Source organism: Tachysurus vachellii, chromosome 8 (genome assembly GCF_030014155.1).
Source record: "Tachysurus vachellii isolate PV-2020 chromosome 8, HZAU_Pvac_v1, whole genome shotgun sequence".
Taxonomy (NCBI): domain Eukaryota; kingdom Metazoa; phylum Chordata; class Actinopteri; order Siluriformes; family Bagridae; genus Tachysurus; species Tachysurus vachellii.
Genome location: NC_083467.1, coordinates 15,600,601 through 15,618,217, shown reverse-complemented (window position 1 = coordinate 15,618,217; position 17,617 = coordinate 15,600,601). Strand labels below are relative to the sequence as shown.

Here is a 17,617-nt window from a genome sequence, read left to right as displayed (position 1 = left end):
AATAAATTGCTCTGATTGATGTAACATAAGATATTAAATATATTCTAACTGTTGCATAATGATAATTAACATTAATTTGTGACGACTAGGTGAACAGAGACTAGTCTAACAAGGCAATAGGAGAAGACGCTGAAAGGATGTAGTTCATTTTAATATGTGAAATGTGAAAAGGAGTTTATTTCAAATGTACAATAACAGTGAATCTGTTTGCTTTGTACTATAATCTCAAATATAAAAATAGTTTTATGACACCCACAGTTTTTGAAACTTTTAGGCCTTTATTTTAGTACAAACTTTGTTTTAGACTTCTGTTTTTTGACTTTATGACTACATTGTCAGGTCAGTACAAAAGCATTTTAGATTTCCAAAAAATCCAACACTAAAACAAATATTTTAGCTTTCTAAAAAAAAATATTTTTGCATGTAACTACAGAAAGAAGCAAGTGTGACAGTCCACGTCACCAGAAGTGTGGCTGGTTCTACAAGATACTCATTAAAAACCCACCAGGTTCCTTCCTTATAAAACTGCTGTACCTGAGACCATTTTATAAAAAGCAAAGAGTGATTACATCAAATATGGACTTTGTTTCATTTATTATTGCTTACGGCTCTTTATACTAGTTTGTTAATGTAAAAATATTATTTTTACTGAAACTTTGTTTTATAGCATTTTGTTGCATGTGCCTCTTTTGCACACTACTGTAACACCTCTTGTAAAACACTTCTTTATATAGGTAACAGTGTACAAAATCCCTTTTGGCCACAAAGAAAATGTTTCAACATTCTCTAAAGATATGTTTGCCTGCTCTGGAATAAGAAGTGTAGCAGATAGACAGTTTGCTCTCCTTACTCTTGTTTTTCTCCTTCTCCTCACTCCTCTGTTTTACCATTTCTTCTGCGGGCCTCACTGTTAGGCTCTGGGTCATGTCTCTCAGACATGGCTGTGTCTGTTTTAATGCTGTCTGATGCTGGTTCATTGTTGTGCAGAAGCGTCTCACTCGGTCTCTTCCAAGAGGAGCGAGTGGCAATCCACAGTATGAGTGCCCCAAACAAGGTTAACAGCAATCCAAGCACATTAACAAATGTGGCCTCTGGAGGAGAATCTTTGTATTTCGGATCTTTCCTGTGTATGATTGCAAAACATTCAGTTATTCAATATTTGGTAATGAAAACCGTTTTCTCCATTGCTGTTAAGTGCTAAATACAAAGTACTAGATTTAAAATGGGAGACGCCACTGAGACATTTCATATTGGACTGCTGCTGTTATGTGACCACTGTGGTGGTGTGCAAACAAGCAGGACACAAAGCTAGGATATCAGTAATTACACATTTGAGGTGACCTGTAGGTGAAGTAACAGGTTCTATATTTACCGATGATAAGCAGATAAATATCCTATAATTTCCATACACAATGCAGAGATTTGTTCACTAGAGTATGATTATGTAAGCATACTTACAGGCCAAATATGAGCTTTTCAGTGATGCCCATGAGTGCAGTAGCAATCACAGTGGTGAAGATAAAGAGACCACTAAATACATGTACAGGCAGAAATGCAGCTCGCAAGAACCCTGGACTTACAGGCAGGAGGAAGATGCAAAGGCCTAGCACAATCTGTTCAATTACACAGAATGGATCAATAAATAAAAACTATTTTTGCAACTGTACATATGTATGTGTGTGTTTGTCTGTAGAACGTAATTATCCAAAACAACAACAACAAAAAAAAAACATAAGGTGGTTACCTGTAGTGAGAAGAGTATGACTGCGATTAATCCCACCCAGCTGTGCAAGCTGTACATATTTGGGATATTCTGCACATTGTGGAAATCAAACACAGCTACCAGAGAAATGACAGCCAAGATGAAGGCCAGTACACTGAGGCCAGCATGAATGAGCTTCATCATCAGCTTACTGCATTTCCAAGTCCATGGAAGTCTGTACACAACGATTGCTAAAGAGGGGGGAAAACAATCTCTTAATTCTATACAAGATTAATAACACTTAACTTTCCTAAAACACAATATAATTCTTTATAAAAAATATTGCTACAGCACGTTTGCTCATGAAGCTGAGAAAATCTATTTATTTGACCAGTCTGTTTGTCTGATAAATGTTCATCAGGATTTGGCACAGTGGAGCTGTGAGCCAACAAACTCCTCTCTGCACTAGAGTCCCTGTTTCAATCCAGAGCTTGTGTAGAGTCCATGATGATTTCCTTTGGGTTTCTGGTTTCCTCTGGACCTTTCAGAAACATGCTGATGTGACTGCACGGTGTCCTGCATACTGTATGAGGATGTAATCTAGGTGTATTACATCTTTATACCCAGTATAACCATTTCCAGACTAGCAAAGCGCTCATTAAAGATGAAAGAATGGATAAAGACTAATGTTAATTCGGAGTTCAGGTCCAGCTAATGTTAATCCACTAGACTACAGCTGTGAGTGTTTGTGCAGAAAACAAACATGAGCTGTGGCCTTATGTACAGTATCTCTAATTCCACAGGTTTTCTAGTCCCTACACTCGACGTCAGAGCAAAACAAACTTTGAGGAAATTATCATAAGCATTTAATTCTATTTTCCTGCGCACGAGCGACTCGACAAATCACGTGATCTGGATCGTGTAGCCTATTAAAGCTGTAGATAATTAACTGTGTTAGAAAAATAGGTTATTTCTGTTTTTCTGAAATGAGATGTTCCCTAGCATAACACGAAAACCAACATAAATAAATTCCTTACCGATTCCTTGAAGGAAAATAAACCCAGTCACAGCCAAAAGAGGATGCCAGTTGAATTCTTTGGCTCCTCCATCCCAGGATAAACCCTCTCTGAAATGTAAAACCCACCTCAATACGAACACAACCGAGATAAAACCGACTGCAAAGGCGAAGAACAGCAGCACAAGGAATGGCCTGTGGTTCTCCATGTCTGGGGTTTATAAAAGAAAAGTCTTGTAGTTGCAGCAGTCTGGAATGTGAAGTGCTCTCGGAGTCCTTGGGGTTTTGTAACTTGCCACATACACCGCTATTACGCAACAGACAACGCCGTGATGACACTTAACTCGTGACTGCATCCCGAATACACCAGCATTTGTATTCTAAAGCACTTTTATTATCACTAAAACGTGTAAGAAAAGAAAAGAAAAAAAAAAAAACACAGACGCGCAAAAAAAAGCGTTACATTTCAAAGCAAACACTGTGACGTCACAACCACTCAACTCAAGTTCTTAAAGTGACATCACCACAAACTCGCCTTTAATCTGTGAAATAGTAACAACAACGACAACAACAAAAAAAAAAATAGTAACAACAACAAAAACAAAACGAGAATAGGATATCGTAGGGAACGTGTTCATAGCTGTTGGTTTTCCGTATTCGTGTGTTCACAGGGTCATCAGTTTGTCCTTCGTGTCATCTTATAAACATGGCAACAGTAGCTGTTATTCCTCTCTTGTTCAATGTGGATGATCGTGTCCCTGTCGAAGTAAACTTCGTGACTGTAGGTCTGTAAGAAAGAAAGGTACTTAGTTGTAAATACTGTTTCGAGGGAGGCTAAAGTAAGGGTATTGCGGAACACCTACCACATCCCATGGTTCCTGAAGTGCAATTTTTTTCAGCAACATTCCACTTTTGTTGTGGTGCAGGCAAACATGAGCTTGTCCATCATCTTCTGTATGACTGACATCTACAATGGCTAACAGGTCCAGCTCATCTTCATATTTAACCATCTTAAATGTCTATGAACACCAAATCAGAAATCCAAAAATAATAATAATAAAATTGTTATTTGGAGGGTTATGAGATAATAATGTATGTATAATAATATACCAAAGATAATAATAAACCAAATCTTTTTGTTGTAATGATCTCAATATTCACTGAAACCAACACAATTCTTCCACACAAGTTAACTCCTGTATAGACTATTTAATAAAATCTTAACAACTGCTCATTTCTGATGAAGCCTGAGCAAATCATCTTGCTTGGGATAAACCCTAAACCCAATCAATTCTCACTGATAGAACAGCACACAATTTCTGTGGAATTCAGAGGAATAAATCACACTTTTTTCCTGTAGTCTGTTCGGTTACAGGTTTTAAAATTACATTATTTAGCATAGGAGTGAGTTACTACAGACTGATGTACCTCCTGATCAGGATCATCTTCTAGCTGCTGAATTCTTTTTCTCACAGTTCGGCCAGAGGAGGTCACTGTCACTTGCGAGGTGGCCTGTAGGCAGAAATGAAAACATTTATTCATTAATGTTTCATTGCTGGTCAAACTTACAACAGGATGGAAAGTAATATATGGAATGTAAGTGGAATGTAAAATCCTGTTTATGGATTATATGCGATGTAAGAAAATGGTGTCATTTATGCAACAAATAAACAGTGTATTACTCAGTAAGAAACTGTGATTTAGCAAATTTACAAATGGCATGTAACAAAAAAAAAAACACAAGCAACATTTTTAAAAACAGACTTACGCGGTCTTCTCTGGATGCTACGATAGAGAAGTCACAGACCACCTCATAATTTGAAATGAATTCTTTTTCTGCCTTAATTTTCAGAACACTATAAAGAAATAATATAAATACACCATATTAACAATAAAATGTATTAATCTTCATGTTTACTTGATTGATTACAAAGGACCTCAAAAATGTATTTAAAGCATCACTTTATGGTACTGGGCCCAGCATGGATAATCCTGCCTGAGTCATCAGGGTGGAAGAAGATCCAGTCTTCCTCTAGTGAATCACACTTCATATCCTGTACACCATTCTTTGCCTTTGTAGGGAAGCACAAGCCAAGAGAGCATAGACTTAGAAGCTTAGTATGAGCTTGGTTAGAAATCTATATATCCAGTATGAGCTTTTTAAAAACACACCTGCTCTGCTAGAGGCATCCTACAAGGCCTCGGAACTTTATGCATTAATGATGTTGTACATTCATTAAAATACTGTCTTTAAACACATATGTGTGTTAAAGCAACTCATTAGTAGAAATAAAAGATTAATAATGTATCTGAGTGTACAGTAAATGTATATCCACCTCCAGAATTATTTCACCCATTATGATATGAGGATGCTATAGTATTATTTATTCTTTTATATACATTTTTGAGTATTGTAATTTTTCAAATGATTAGCACTATAACAATTAATATTTTAAGTGAAGTGCTAGCCTCTAACTCTGACACTTAAATATAGGCTCTAAATCTGATGAATATGATGGATATTACAAAACTCTATTAAGAAGCCACAGGTATTTGTGCTACAATATGCTGCTATGCAATAGCATTTTCTTACGCGCGCTTGTGGACTGCACTTAACAAAAATACAGTAACACAAAGTTTACACAGTGTTTTTATATTATATAATTTGGATTAAATAATTCTGGAAAATGATTTGTTACTAATTTACATTGCATGTAAATTACCAGGGCACCATCAGTGATGGAACATATGTGGTGTGTCCCCTTGTGTCTCTTATTGTTAGGTGTGTAGATGTAGTGCCATGGGTGGCCACCGATCTGTATCCCATTATCCAAGTACGACATCTCGAACAATGCAGGAGGACACTCTGAAATAACAAATCTATTTCAACTAAATGGGCCACTGCTTATGGAGTTCCACTAACACCAGCTTGCCCCATAAAGATGTGCAAATATCTTTGGTATGTCAAATATATTCAAAATATCTCCAAGAATACTGTGTTCTCAGACATTCCTTTAACACAGATGCCTTAACTGGGAATAGACAGTCATCACCAACCCTTGATGTGAATGTTGACTGGAATGCCATAGGGAGTGTCTCCCACTATTCCTCTAGCACCATATAAATCACACTCCTGTCCCAGTACCAGCTCTTTAGTCTTAAACTAGAACAAGAAATTACAATAAGAATGTCAACCATGTATAACAAAGTGCAGAAACATATATTTAACTGTAAGCAATAAGAGGACTACAGAAAAAACTACATTTTAGTTCATATTTATATGTGATATCTTAATATAAAGCACTTTACCTTTTTCACTATATATTCAAAGCTGTAAAGCTTTACACATTTTGAACTGTGTGAAACAGCCAACACTCCTTGAGACAAGAGAACATCAACCACAGATTTACCAAAGACCTAAATATAAAGCAAAATAATGTATCACTAAAATTCAAGACAGGCCTTTACTCACTGATTAAAATAATGGTTAAAAATAAAATATAATTCACATTTTTGTTGATCTCCAGCAGCCCAATAATGTCAAGAGGAAAGACTTTGAATATGGCTAAATGCATGAGGATGTTGTTCTCAACGCCAGCCTGAGAGAGAGAGAGCGAGAGAGAGAGAGAGAGAGAGAGAGAGAGAGAGAGAGAGAGAGAGAGAGAGAGAGAGAGAGAGAGAGAGAGAGAAAGAAGATAGTATGAGAGAGAGAGCAAAAGAGAGAGAGCAAAATAGAGCACGAAAGAGTGAGAGAGAGAGAGAGAGAAAGAGAGAGAGAGAGAGAGAGAGAGAGAGAGAGAAAGAGAGAGAGAGAGAGAGAGAGAAGATAGTATGAGAGAGAGAGCAAAAGAGAGAGAGCAAAATAGAGCACGAAAGAGTGAGAGAGAGAGAGAGAGAGAGAGAGAGAGAGAGAGAGAGAGAGAGAGAGCAAAAAAGAGCACGAAAGAGCGAGAGAGAGGGGGGAGAGAGAGGGAGAGAGTGAAAGGGAGAGAGCAAAATAGAGCACAAAAGAGAGAAAAAGAGAGAGAGAGAGTGAGAGAGAAAGAAAGAAGATAGTATGAGAGAGAGAGCAAAAGAGAGAGCAAAATAGAGAACGAAAGAGTGAGTGAGAGAGAGAGAGAGAGAGAGAGAGAGAGAGAGAGAGAGAGAGAGAGAGAGAGAGTGTGAAAGAGGGCACTTCTACATTAAATACAATCATGAGCAGAATAAAAACAAATGAATTAAAAGAAAAACTGTCTCACCTGTCGTGCTAGTGGTGTCTGTTTATGCTGAGTGGATTTGACATAAAATGTTTCCAGAGAAACATCCCATCCCAGTGATCTGTCAAGGAACATGGGGTAGTACACACATCGCACATTAGTCCTACTCAGACTGTTTCAGGGTTCACCCACATCTCTTTACTATCTTATAATTATTTACATTTTTAGATAAACTAAAAAGCAGATATTTATTATAATAAAAAAAAACATTGAAATGCAAAACTTTGCACTCAGATGTGCCTAAAAAGATAGGATTACCTGAATTTGAAATGAGGTGAGAGGTAGACTCTGTGCAGTATTTGTCCTGTGTCAGCTGAGAGATGATATAACCAGTTATTAGCTGTTAGGGATAGAAGGCTGGGTTTCTGTTCCAAAGCCCATGGGAGTGTTTTATCCTGTAATAAACATTCATAACCTCACATTGTCCTTTAACTTTATCAATCTTTTTATTTTTCTTATGTTGTAGTGCGTAGGACTTACAAGCGAACATTGGCATAATAAAGAATCCTCAATCTTCTCAGCTTTGGATCTCTTTGGCATCTCGTATAAGAGTTGCGGCTGAGGTGTTAGGCTGCAATTCGTTATGCAATTTATTCATAAATATAACTAACTTTATTGTTAGAATCAGTGAAAAGAAAAACAGGAATAGTTCATGTTCTCTACCTGGTGTACGAGCACCTGTAATTTTCAAAATATAGCCTTCCACTTTCATAGGAGACGACAGATTTAGAGGATTTGGTCCACACCTTTGTAAATTCAGCACCATCCTTAAGGAGCAATCTGAATTAATAACCAACACCACTAGCAGCAATACCTAATGGGAATATTTATATAAATACCTGGAGGATAATATTCTTAAGGATCCTGAGATTTCCTCCTAGTAAAGTACCAAAGTCATGTGAGGTGACACCTGCTGACCTGAAGCCTAAAAGCATGCACGCGTTGTTTACTCTCGACTTCCCCGCTAGAGGGCGCACAACAGGAGCTCTCTCCAAACACATGGATGAGGATGTGGAGACCATTGACACTATATACACTGTGGACCAGCGCACACAGGTATGATGTCTAAACAATCTCTGTCTAAGTAACTCTGCTCGCTCTCTCTCTCTATGCACTTGAGGACTAAAGTAAGTTATTCCCAGCTTAGATACTGTCATACAGCATGACTGTCATCTCTCTGCTAGCACTAACAGGCTAGCTAACCTAAATGTCGATAGGTTTTAATATATAATAAACACAACCTAACGGCGCTGGTTCGGCTTTTGTTTAACTATTTTTATTGTTAAACTATTTATTTAGGTGTGAGTGCTAACAGATACAGGTAAACGTTGTAGTCGTGTAGTTTAGTTGTCTTTAGCAAACTAGCCGGCTAAAGTTTTTAGCTAAAGTGTGCACGCGACCCCGTTGCTATGGATGTCGTGTTATTCGAGTTAAAAGAGAAAGCAACTAAATCCAGTTATGCGCCTGGGAAGAGTCTTAATCCACTCCGGGATGAGTCTTAATCCACTCCGGGATGAGTCTTAATCCATTCCGGGATGAGTCTTAAAAAAAAAGTCACCGTTTTCCACCACTAGTTCTTCCTCTCCCTGGGAACAGCTGAAGGACCCGGATGGAAAAAAAAATGGCGCCCAAGTAAAGGGTCATTTCAGTTCAGTTAAACATATCAGAGCGCCCTATTTATTATATAGTGCATTATTTTGGGAGTTTTGTCATGTTTTAATCGTTCCCCAGAGCGCATGGAATCCTAATGCAATACAGTTATGTTCAAAAGATGTACAGAATACCCATAATGCACTGTAATGTTTGTAGGGATTAGTGCATAGGACATCATTACATATTATTATTATTATTATTATTATTATTATTAAACCTTTCAGATGGTGTCATGCCTTGTGAAATGATATAAAAAATATCTAGAATAAAACAAACACGATGGAAAATATGGGACGTGTTTATGATTGCAATAACCAATAATATTTTGCTCTTTGAGTTGATGTTACAACAAATAAATAAATGAACGTATGAATGGATGGATGAATGAATGAATTGCTTCATTCATTCATTCATTCATCCATCCATCCATCCATCCATCAAGAGTAACTGCTTTATGTTGGTCATGAATCTGGGTGAAAGGTTGATACACACTGAAGAGGATGGCAGTCCATCATAGGGCATCGTGTATATGTGCTGCGTATCACACTGAAGTACAATTTAAAGTAACCAGTGCATAGACTGGAGGAAACCAAAGCAGACACAGAAAATAAATGCACACAAATGATTTGTGTCCTAAGCCTATGATTGGTGATCATTCTTTTAAATGTACAAATGTAGCATATATAACTACATAGTGATCATAGCTTCATTTTGGAAATTATGATTAATGCAGACAGTATTTCCTTGTGTTCAGTGTATTGTGAATGATATATACAATTTATTTATTTATTAATAAATAAATAGTATTCTGAATGATATATATAATTTATTTATTTATTTATTTATTAATAAAATATGGAATTAAAATGATACACTTTTTTTTGTTTTTTAAGGTGTGTGGCTACTCACTGATGCTTCATAGTTCTCCTCATCACATGAAGTGAAAATGAGAGGATTGCTGAAGATGACGGTGTCAGCATTGACCCGTGGTTTTGGACATGTTCACTGCAGATGTCTCAGTGGACGACCTCCTGCACCACTTGGAGGCAGAATCCTCACCAACCCTGAGCACATCTTCCATCATAACATGTGGTAATTCTGTGTAGTAACATTGCATCAAATGAAGTTGGTCAATGATCATAATAATGTTTACTGTAGCAGAACTGGAGGACAATGAATGTTTGTTAAAGTGCAGAATCAACCAAATTTAATCTTACCTTAACTTTATGACTAGGTCAAGTCAAGTAGCTTTTACTGTCATTTTAACCATATATCTGACGCAGTACATAGTCAAACAGGAGGTTACTCCAGGACCATGTGCAAAGAGCAAAAACTGTGTGCAAACATGTGAGCATGTAAACAGTGTGAAATGGGTGGTGCTTTAGACATGGATGTATATTGGAAGAGTGTGTAAACTAAAGTGCTGATTTATCGAACCTGGGCATATTTTTTACTGCTGTGCTGCAGGGATCACGTTCAGTGGTCACCGGAGGAGATGGAAAAAGCCAGACAAAAAGCAGAAGAGAATTCCAGAGACCAGATTCCAGTAGAAGAGCAGGGTAAGTCAAATATTCTAATTCATTATATAACCATTGAATGCATATATAAACGTGCACCAAAATGTTTGTGGAAAACTGACCATCACACCCATATGTGATTGCTGAACATCCCATTCCATATTTAGTCGCCTTTCTAAGTTATAATTGCCTCCACTCTTCTGGGACGCCTTTCCACTAGATATTTGAGTGTGGCTGTGTGGATTTTTACGCATTCAACAACAAGGACATTAGGTCAGAGACTGAGATCAGGTGAGGAGGTCTGGCAGTTGGCATTCCAGTTCAGTGGTACCAGTGGTATTCAGTGGGGTTGAGGTCAGGGCTCTATGCAGGACACGAATTCTTCCACATCGGTGTTAATGGACCTCACTTTTTGCACTGGGGCAGTGTCATGCATGGAACAGCTTTGAGCCTCTTAATTCCTGTGAAGGGAAATCATAATTCTACAGCATACAAAAACTTTCTATACAATGTGTGCTTAGGGCAGCAGTTTGGCAAAGAGGTGTGATGGTCCGGTGTTCACAAACCTATGGATGGCATTGATTGTAGTGTGGTGGATAAGCAAGTTGTACAGTTTAAGCCATTTGCTTTTCAGTCAGGTATGACAGAGACGCAAACAAATATTGGGACAGATTTTACGAAATGCATCAAAACAAATTCTTCAAAAACCGGCAGTGGCTTTTCTCTGAGTTTCCTGAGCTCTTGCCCCAGGGCTGTGACACAAATCGTATCCCAGAAAGTCGGGAGACTTTGGTGCCAACGTGTACTGAGTTAGGAGAAACCCTGCACAGCAGGATGGACAACCAGCAGGAAGACTCTCACATTCTCAACCATGATCTACTGAGAGAGAAGCATCAGCACACTGATTATGTTTCTGCACTGAAGCCTCACAAAGCTGTGGGTTTTCCTGGGCAACATGCTTCTTTCAGGATACTGGAGGTTAGTCACTTTTCATACAGGCCTTCTAGTAGTTAGCTATAATCAGTGCTGTGTTACATGTTGTGTGTTTTCTACAGGTGGGTTGTGGTGCAGGCAACAGTGTTTTCCCTATCATCAACAGCATCAGGTTAGAAAAGCAGCCAATTCATTCATCCTTGTCTAAGATATTGTTAGCTTAAAGAAAAATGTGTTCATTTTTCATCAAAGTCATGCATGCATGATATGACTAAATAAAGTACTTGTTAGATGCTTGTGCATATTATGCCATATTTTTAAACTAGCAAATGTCTCAGATCGAACACTAATGCCATGCACTGAATGGCAAATCATTGTGCATTCATTTAAAAAGGAAACTGAATTCTAATTTTAGTCTGGAATGTGACATGCATCTTTGTCAACATTTTTATACATCATAGGGCAGCTTGAGGTACTGAGCAACTGGCCTCTTCTTGTTTCTTCTTATTTAATACTTGTTCTTGTGTATATATCTGAACAGGAAACGAAGTTAAACAGTGTAATTACAATATAAGTTCAGACTAATATACATGAAATTTGCTTTAGTTTAGTAAATAAAACAGAAATTCTACGAGTAAAGTGTCACTGTATTGGAGATCAACATTGAGCTTACAGTACTTTTGATGTTCACCTGCTGAGATGGCCAATATTTCAAATCTGCCCTAGAGACAACCATTCAATACTAATAGGTCTTGGCTTGTCACTTTGCACAGATTTATTTTTAAAGTGTATTATTCAGTCATCCTTGTGTGCTGTACTATTCTTCTTCTTATTCTTCTTCTTATTCTTATTATAGTTCCTCTGGAGTCTCAGCTCAAATACACCTTGATATGTTCTGAATGCAAAAGACAGATAATTTTAAAGATTTGTTCCTAATCAGAAATCTGATTAAATTATTTGAATGTAACAAGTTACTAGTTCATCCACTGACTTCATATATTCCGATATAATATTTCAGATATTTTTCCTTTTGTCCAGGGGCAGTGATGCATTCCTGTACTGCTTTGACTTTTCTAACAGAGCAATCCAACTTGTCAAGGTGAATAACTTTGATATTCTCTTCATTTTTCTGTGGAATTACAGCATTAAATTACATAATGTGATGATCAGATGTGAGCAGCAGACCGTATCAGTGAAATGAAAATCACGAGTAAACTGTCATACACTCAGGGGAAAACAGTGGGTCTCCCTAGCCTTCATTTTGTCTTATTTCCAACCACTTTGCCGACAGCGGATCAGTCAAAATGGCTGCCAGGTGTGTGTGTGAGTGTGTGTGTGTGTGTGTGTGTGTGTGTACGCGCCTATTGGCCTGGTGGATATTTGATGCTGTCAGAATGCAGAGGCTTTTATCAAATGGAGGCAGCAGTCTACTAGCACAGTGAATGCATTAGATTGTGCACGCAACCTAAAAGGAGACCCTAACACACTCAACTGTAACGTATTTAAACAATAAATAAATACTTCAATTTGTTTAAGAGAAGGCTTTGTTTAAAGCCAAAAACAAAAGTCTGCAATTTCTCAGTTTTAAAAAACAATAACGTCAAAGAGTTTGCTGTGTACAAAGTTTCCTAATCATTTCATCTCACCCTGTTGTGCAGAAACAATACAATTCAGCTGGCATTCAACTAAAAATGGAAATAAAGTAATATCAGTCAAATTGATCACATTATTCATGTGTGGTTGTCTGAGAAAACCCATCAGATGTGTCTGTGGCTGAATTCTTGCAAACAGCTACAAATGACAATTAATGTTTTTATTAATATTCTAAACTTGCCCAGGATTTCTGCAAATTCCCTGTTAGGTAAAAAAAGGAGCCAGTTTAAATGTGGGTATAAAGATGCACACCATTGTCATAGTTATGTTTATTCTTTTTATATTTGATTTATTTTATGTTAATATACAAATGAAACTAGTAAATAATACAATCACTGTGTTGGGGTTTTTCAGTGGAATTCTAATAGAACCAGTTTTCTCCAATTTTACTTTTGGGGTAATCAGACCAGTTCATGAAAGCCTGTAGTTTTCAAAGCTTTGTATAGTTGGAAATATGAAGCTGAATATTTTTTATTTACAGTCATTACTCATTTTAAAATCCATTAAGTTCTTTAAGCCTACAGTTTAACACCAGCATGCTGGAAAGTTCTAGACCTGCTCATGAAGATGATCTGTTTTAAACCTTCAACATTCAGTCTGTTGTTTCAGTCTCCACTTTTAACTTGAATCTAAAAATGTACGTTCATAGAAAGCCATTGCTGGATGGTTCATTTTGACTTATGGAATCTCAGCTTTGCTTTTTATTACTTTACACTGTTCAGTTAATTCTGTTTGTGTTCTGCTTACTTTATGTTCTTATTAACTTTATATTCTTCATTACCATTTACTGCACAATGTCTATATTTAATTGTTTATTTTATTTATTTAGTCATCTTTGTGCTTATTCTCTCTTATATTTCATGTTCTGTTTATTTATCAATTTTAGCTGTTCCTCTTAGGTGTTTTTGTTTCTTGTACCATTTGCTTTGTTCTGCCTTTGGAAAACATTTTATGCATTATGTAATACATGCATAATAATAATAATAATAATAACAACAACAATAACAACAACAACGATAATAATAGGATTATTATTATTATTATTATTACTTAACTATTCATTAATTCGTTTAACTTCAGTAACCACTTTACATTTACATTTATGGCGTTTGGCAGATTATACAGAATAACGTACAGAAGTGTTTTTGAAGTCTCTTTGAATGAATACGTTGATAAACTTTATCAAAATATGGCTGTAGTTTTGATATTCTTTAAAACCCTTTTATTTATGTAGCTTATGTTTGCTTGTTTCACGGTACAGGAACATCCAGACTACGATCCTGCAGTGTGCCATGCATTTGTGCATGACATTTGTGATGATGTGTCCATGTTTCCCTTTCCTCAAGAAAGTCTTGATGTTATTGCTGTAGTTTTTGTGCTCTCTTCCATTCACCCAGAGAGGTATGGTGTCCACGTGTGTCTCAATTTTATGTAAATAAAAATAATAATAATAAAATGATGCAGTGATTTAACATGAGACAGGAGTACAAAAGAGATTTTGTTGTAATCCGGGGACTTATAAAGCATGTATAAATTGTGATGTGTGTAAATTGCAAACTTTTATAGTCTGTCACAAGGAATTGTGGTTCTAATATTATTTTCATTAAAGATGAATGTTCCCTAGTCATGTCCAGGCTCAAGGTAAAGGCTTAAGACAGTTGACTGTACTGCCCTAGAGATATCCTGGAAAATCCCGTCCATTAATAATGTCAGTTTACATATTTTACCACAGCCCTTAAATATTTATGATTTATTTTTTTTAAGAGCGTGTAACTAGGCAGGCATTTAACAGGAAGCTCAAGCAGCCTGCTCTGTGTAACTAAACATGACGTCTCTCTTCATGGAGAAGGCTGATGTAGATTGCTGTACATCACTTCTGCACTATGTCCAGGTCACGAAGGAAACAATCACATAGCTGTTTACAGCTGTGTACCTAGCAGTCTTAAAAGCCAGAGAGGATTCACTTAAACATAAACTAGTTATGCATAGTTTTTTTTTTTACATTTTTAAATTCAAGTAACCTTTCAAATAAGGTAATAACTATGATATAATGATGAAAAAACTAATATCTTTGTTAATAGTGGGTTGTGATTTCTACCTCAAAGATACTGTTCGTGACATCTTGGATTTTCAAACAGTCACATCTGTGAGACATTGTTGATGTCCGACGTTGTTCTACTAGAAATTGTTAAAGTTGTTGTAGTCTACACCTCCTTTATGTAAATGAAAGGTATCTGGTACTAGAAATATGCAATCTAATAAAATGACACTCCGGCCATATCTGATAAAGGCATGTTTGGCTCTTTGTGTAATCACTTTGTTACACTTTGTTTTTAAACTTTGTATGTTATACAAGTTTTGTTTCTTATTTAACAAATTATGCAGAAAACTTGGTGAAATTCCTCTTCAATCCGATAGTCGTCCTGTTGTTGGTCCGCATAACTGATTTGTTTATGATTTTACATATTTTTATAATTCAAATCAGGAAAAACAAAACAGATGTTATTTATCTACCACATGACTGAGTATGTTTGTTGCTGTTTCTGGTCCAACAGGATCCAAAGAGTGGTTAATCGTCTGGCAGGCTACCTGAAGCACGGAGGAATCATCCTCTTCAGAGATTATGGCAGATATGATCTGGCTCAGTTACGATTCAAAAAAGGTATTGTATGCTAGTCGGGGTGCAGAGTTTGTGGCACAGATTTATGCTCTTCAGTGTGTAATCACTAAGGTTAAAATAAAGCCTATTTAGCAGATGTTTGAAAGTCATAAAACATTTATGTTAAGGTACATTTGTCCACTATGTTCCGTTTGAAAAATGTGACCAGTCTGTGTATGATGGAGTAATATCAGATTTGGGAGTTTCTACAGCAGAACCTGTGGGTGAACTAAACCTTGAAACATCACGTGTGACTGTTTCTGTTATAATGCTGCACAAGAACAAATGGAAGGAGAAACAAATGATGGAATCCACAACCTGTTCACACATACAACGATACACAGAGAATATTACTTGTTATACCACCACTTGTTTTTCAACCCTTTTGTTAGATGAAAATGAATGTTTTCCACTTTGTTACCACTCTCAAGATGATTATTTTCCTGTAACAGCACATCTTAAAGTGTTTTTTCCTCTTATATTACAACATGAATTACTGATATTATATTAAAGAAGTCAGTCAGTCATATTATTTAACATTGAGTTGTATTTATTATTGTTGAGTATCCATGAAACAAGTTCCTGTTCCTGTTATCACCTACTTTATAAGAGCTGTTATGTTTTCTTTCTGTTTGTTAATAATCATCTTATGCTCAGAACCCAGAAAGCATAAGCAAGTCTTCTAACGTGAAGACTCTTCCATAGCAGACAAATAACTGAGTGTTGGCACCTGAGGCTTTTTCCATAAATGTTAAATAAATGTTTCCAAATAGAAATCTTCACCATATCAACAAATGTTTTTCTTTGTTAAATAAAAACAGATTGGAATCCATTTGTAATCCTCCCGAGATTAATTGGAGCATCCACCATGCAAGTCAATGTGAATGAGTTACCGTATTAATGTATTATGAGTTAATGTATTAGAATTTGTGCATTAATATAAACCTGTGAGTTACATGCTTCATGACCTTACTAGCAGCTGCTTTTTTTTATAGAACATTAATTCATCAGCATTGCGGATAAATCTGATATTTTTGTTTTATGTTTTTACCTTGTCCACATGCATGGATGACACTTACCATCATGATATTCTGCTTTTGCAGGGCAGTGTTTGTCTGACAATTTTTACACACGACAAGATGGAACCTGTGTATATTTTTTTATGAAAGGTAACACACTCTCACTCTCACACTCTTACTCTGCGGTTAATGGTATTCATGTTATTTGACAATTATTCTCATAAAAATTCTGATTGATTATGTGTAAAGAGGAGAAGGATGACATTTTTGCTGTTTTGTAGACGAGATCCAGCAGTTGTTCACAAATGCTGGATTGGAGGAGGTTCAGAACCTGGAAGACCGGAGACTTCAGGTGAACAGAGGAAAGAAAGTGGTGATGCATAGAGTGTGGATGCAGAGCAAGTATCGAAAACCTCTCTCAACACCAGGATGTTAACCAGTGGGATTGCTGATGTGGAAGCAAATAAGCACATACACGTATAAAATGGCTATGATGAAAATACAGATATGGTTTTGATGTTCTGTCTGTGAATGAGATTTCGTCTGTCAGTGAAGAGCTGGCCTCAAAATTGAAAGAAATGAGAAAAGTCAATGTGAGGGATCATTTAACTTAGTTTTCAGCTACAGCTACAGTATCTACTGTATTTTACATTACTGTAGTAGTAGTAGTAGTAGTAGTAGTAGTAGTAGTAGTACTGTATTTAAATACATTATTGTTAATTTAATAGTGTTATTTTACTTATGTGAATAAAGACAATGATGAAAACACCACCAAATTAATTAATATCAACTTTGTCATAACAACTGTCTTTTATGTCCTTTAAATTTCTGAATAATGCTTTGTTTCCTGTTGGGATGCAGAGCTACATATTGTATAGTGAAACTTGCTTGTAGAATTATACAAAGCATACACAAAGGTGTTCAGAAAGCCTCTTGCAAGAAAATCTCAAGCTGCAGTAGAGGAGATACTGCATAGATATTAGTTTGTGCCTTTAACCCATTGAAGTCATCACCATTGTACTCACTCACTCTCTCACTCATTTTCTACTGCTTATCCAAACCATTGTACTCCTTGGTCTTATATGTCAGGTTTTTATATATATATATATATATATATATATATTTTTTTTTGTTTGTTTGTTTTTTCTTTTTGCAAACAATAATGAGAAGAAAGGTTTTTTTTTTTTTTTTACTTGAGTCTAGGGGA

General features: G+C 36.4%; 3 protein-coding genes across 3 annotated transcripts; 1 reads left to right on the top strand and 2 right to left on the bottom strand.

Annotated features, from left to right (window-relative positions):
- Positions 1–133: 133 nt before the first annotated feature.
- On the bottom strand, positions 134–3,131 carry LOC132850213 (plasma membrane ascorbate-dependent reductase CYBRD1). Its single transcript, XM_060876522.1, has 4 exons — positions 2,740–3,131; positions 1,745–1,953; positions 1,459–1,613; positions 134–1,123 (listed from the first exon to the last, which is right to left on the bottom strand). Exons 1-4 carry the CDS (start codon positions 2,924–2,926, stop codon positions 871–873), a joined length of 804 nt encoding a protein of 267 aa, XP_060732505.1. The 5' UTR covers positions 2,927–3,131; the 3' UTR covers positions 134–870.
- A 204-nt stretch (positions 3,132–3,335) lies between these two features.
- dcaf17 (ddb1 and cul4 associated factor 17) lies at positions 3,336–8,581 on the bottom strand. The gene is made up of 14 exons (XM_060876520.1): positions 7,816–8,581; positions 7,640–7,743; positions 7,457–7,547; positions 7,235–7,371; positions 6,959–7,037; positions 6,227–6,316; positions 6,027–6,134; positions 5,775–5,880; positions 5,441–5,583; positions 4,680–4,789; positions 4,486–4,573; positions 4,146–4,229; positions 3,581–3,736; positions 3,336–3,504 (listed from the first exon to the last, which is right to left on the bottom strand). The coding sequence occupies exons 1-14, from the start codon at positions 8,131–8,133 to the stop codon at positions 3,394–3,396; spliced, it is 1,725 nt and encodes a 574-aa protein (XP_060732503.1). The 5' UTR covers positions 8,134–8,581; the 3' UTR covers positions 3,336–3,393.
- On the top strand, positions 7,930–17,186 carry mettl8 (methyltransferase 8, methylcytidine). The gene is made up of 10 exons (XM_060876521.1): positions 7,930–8,032; positions 9,523–9,721; positions 10,097–10,188; positions 10,781–11,124; positions 11,202–11,251; positions 12,118–12,178; positions 13,994–14,133; positions 15,288–15,394; positions 16,495–16,560; positions 16,692–17,186. Exons 2-10 carry the CDS (start codon positions 9,576–9,578, stop codon positions 16,844–16,846), a joined length of 1,161 nt encoding a protein of 386 aa, XP_060732504.1. The 5' UTR covers positions 7,930–8,032; positions 9,523–9,575; the 3' UTR covers positions 16,847–17,186.
- Positions 17,187–17,617: the final 431 nt, after the last annotated feature.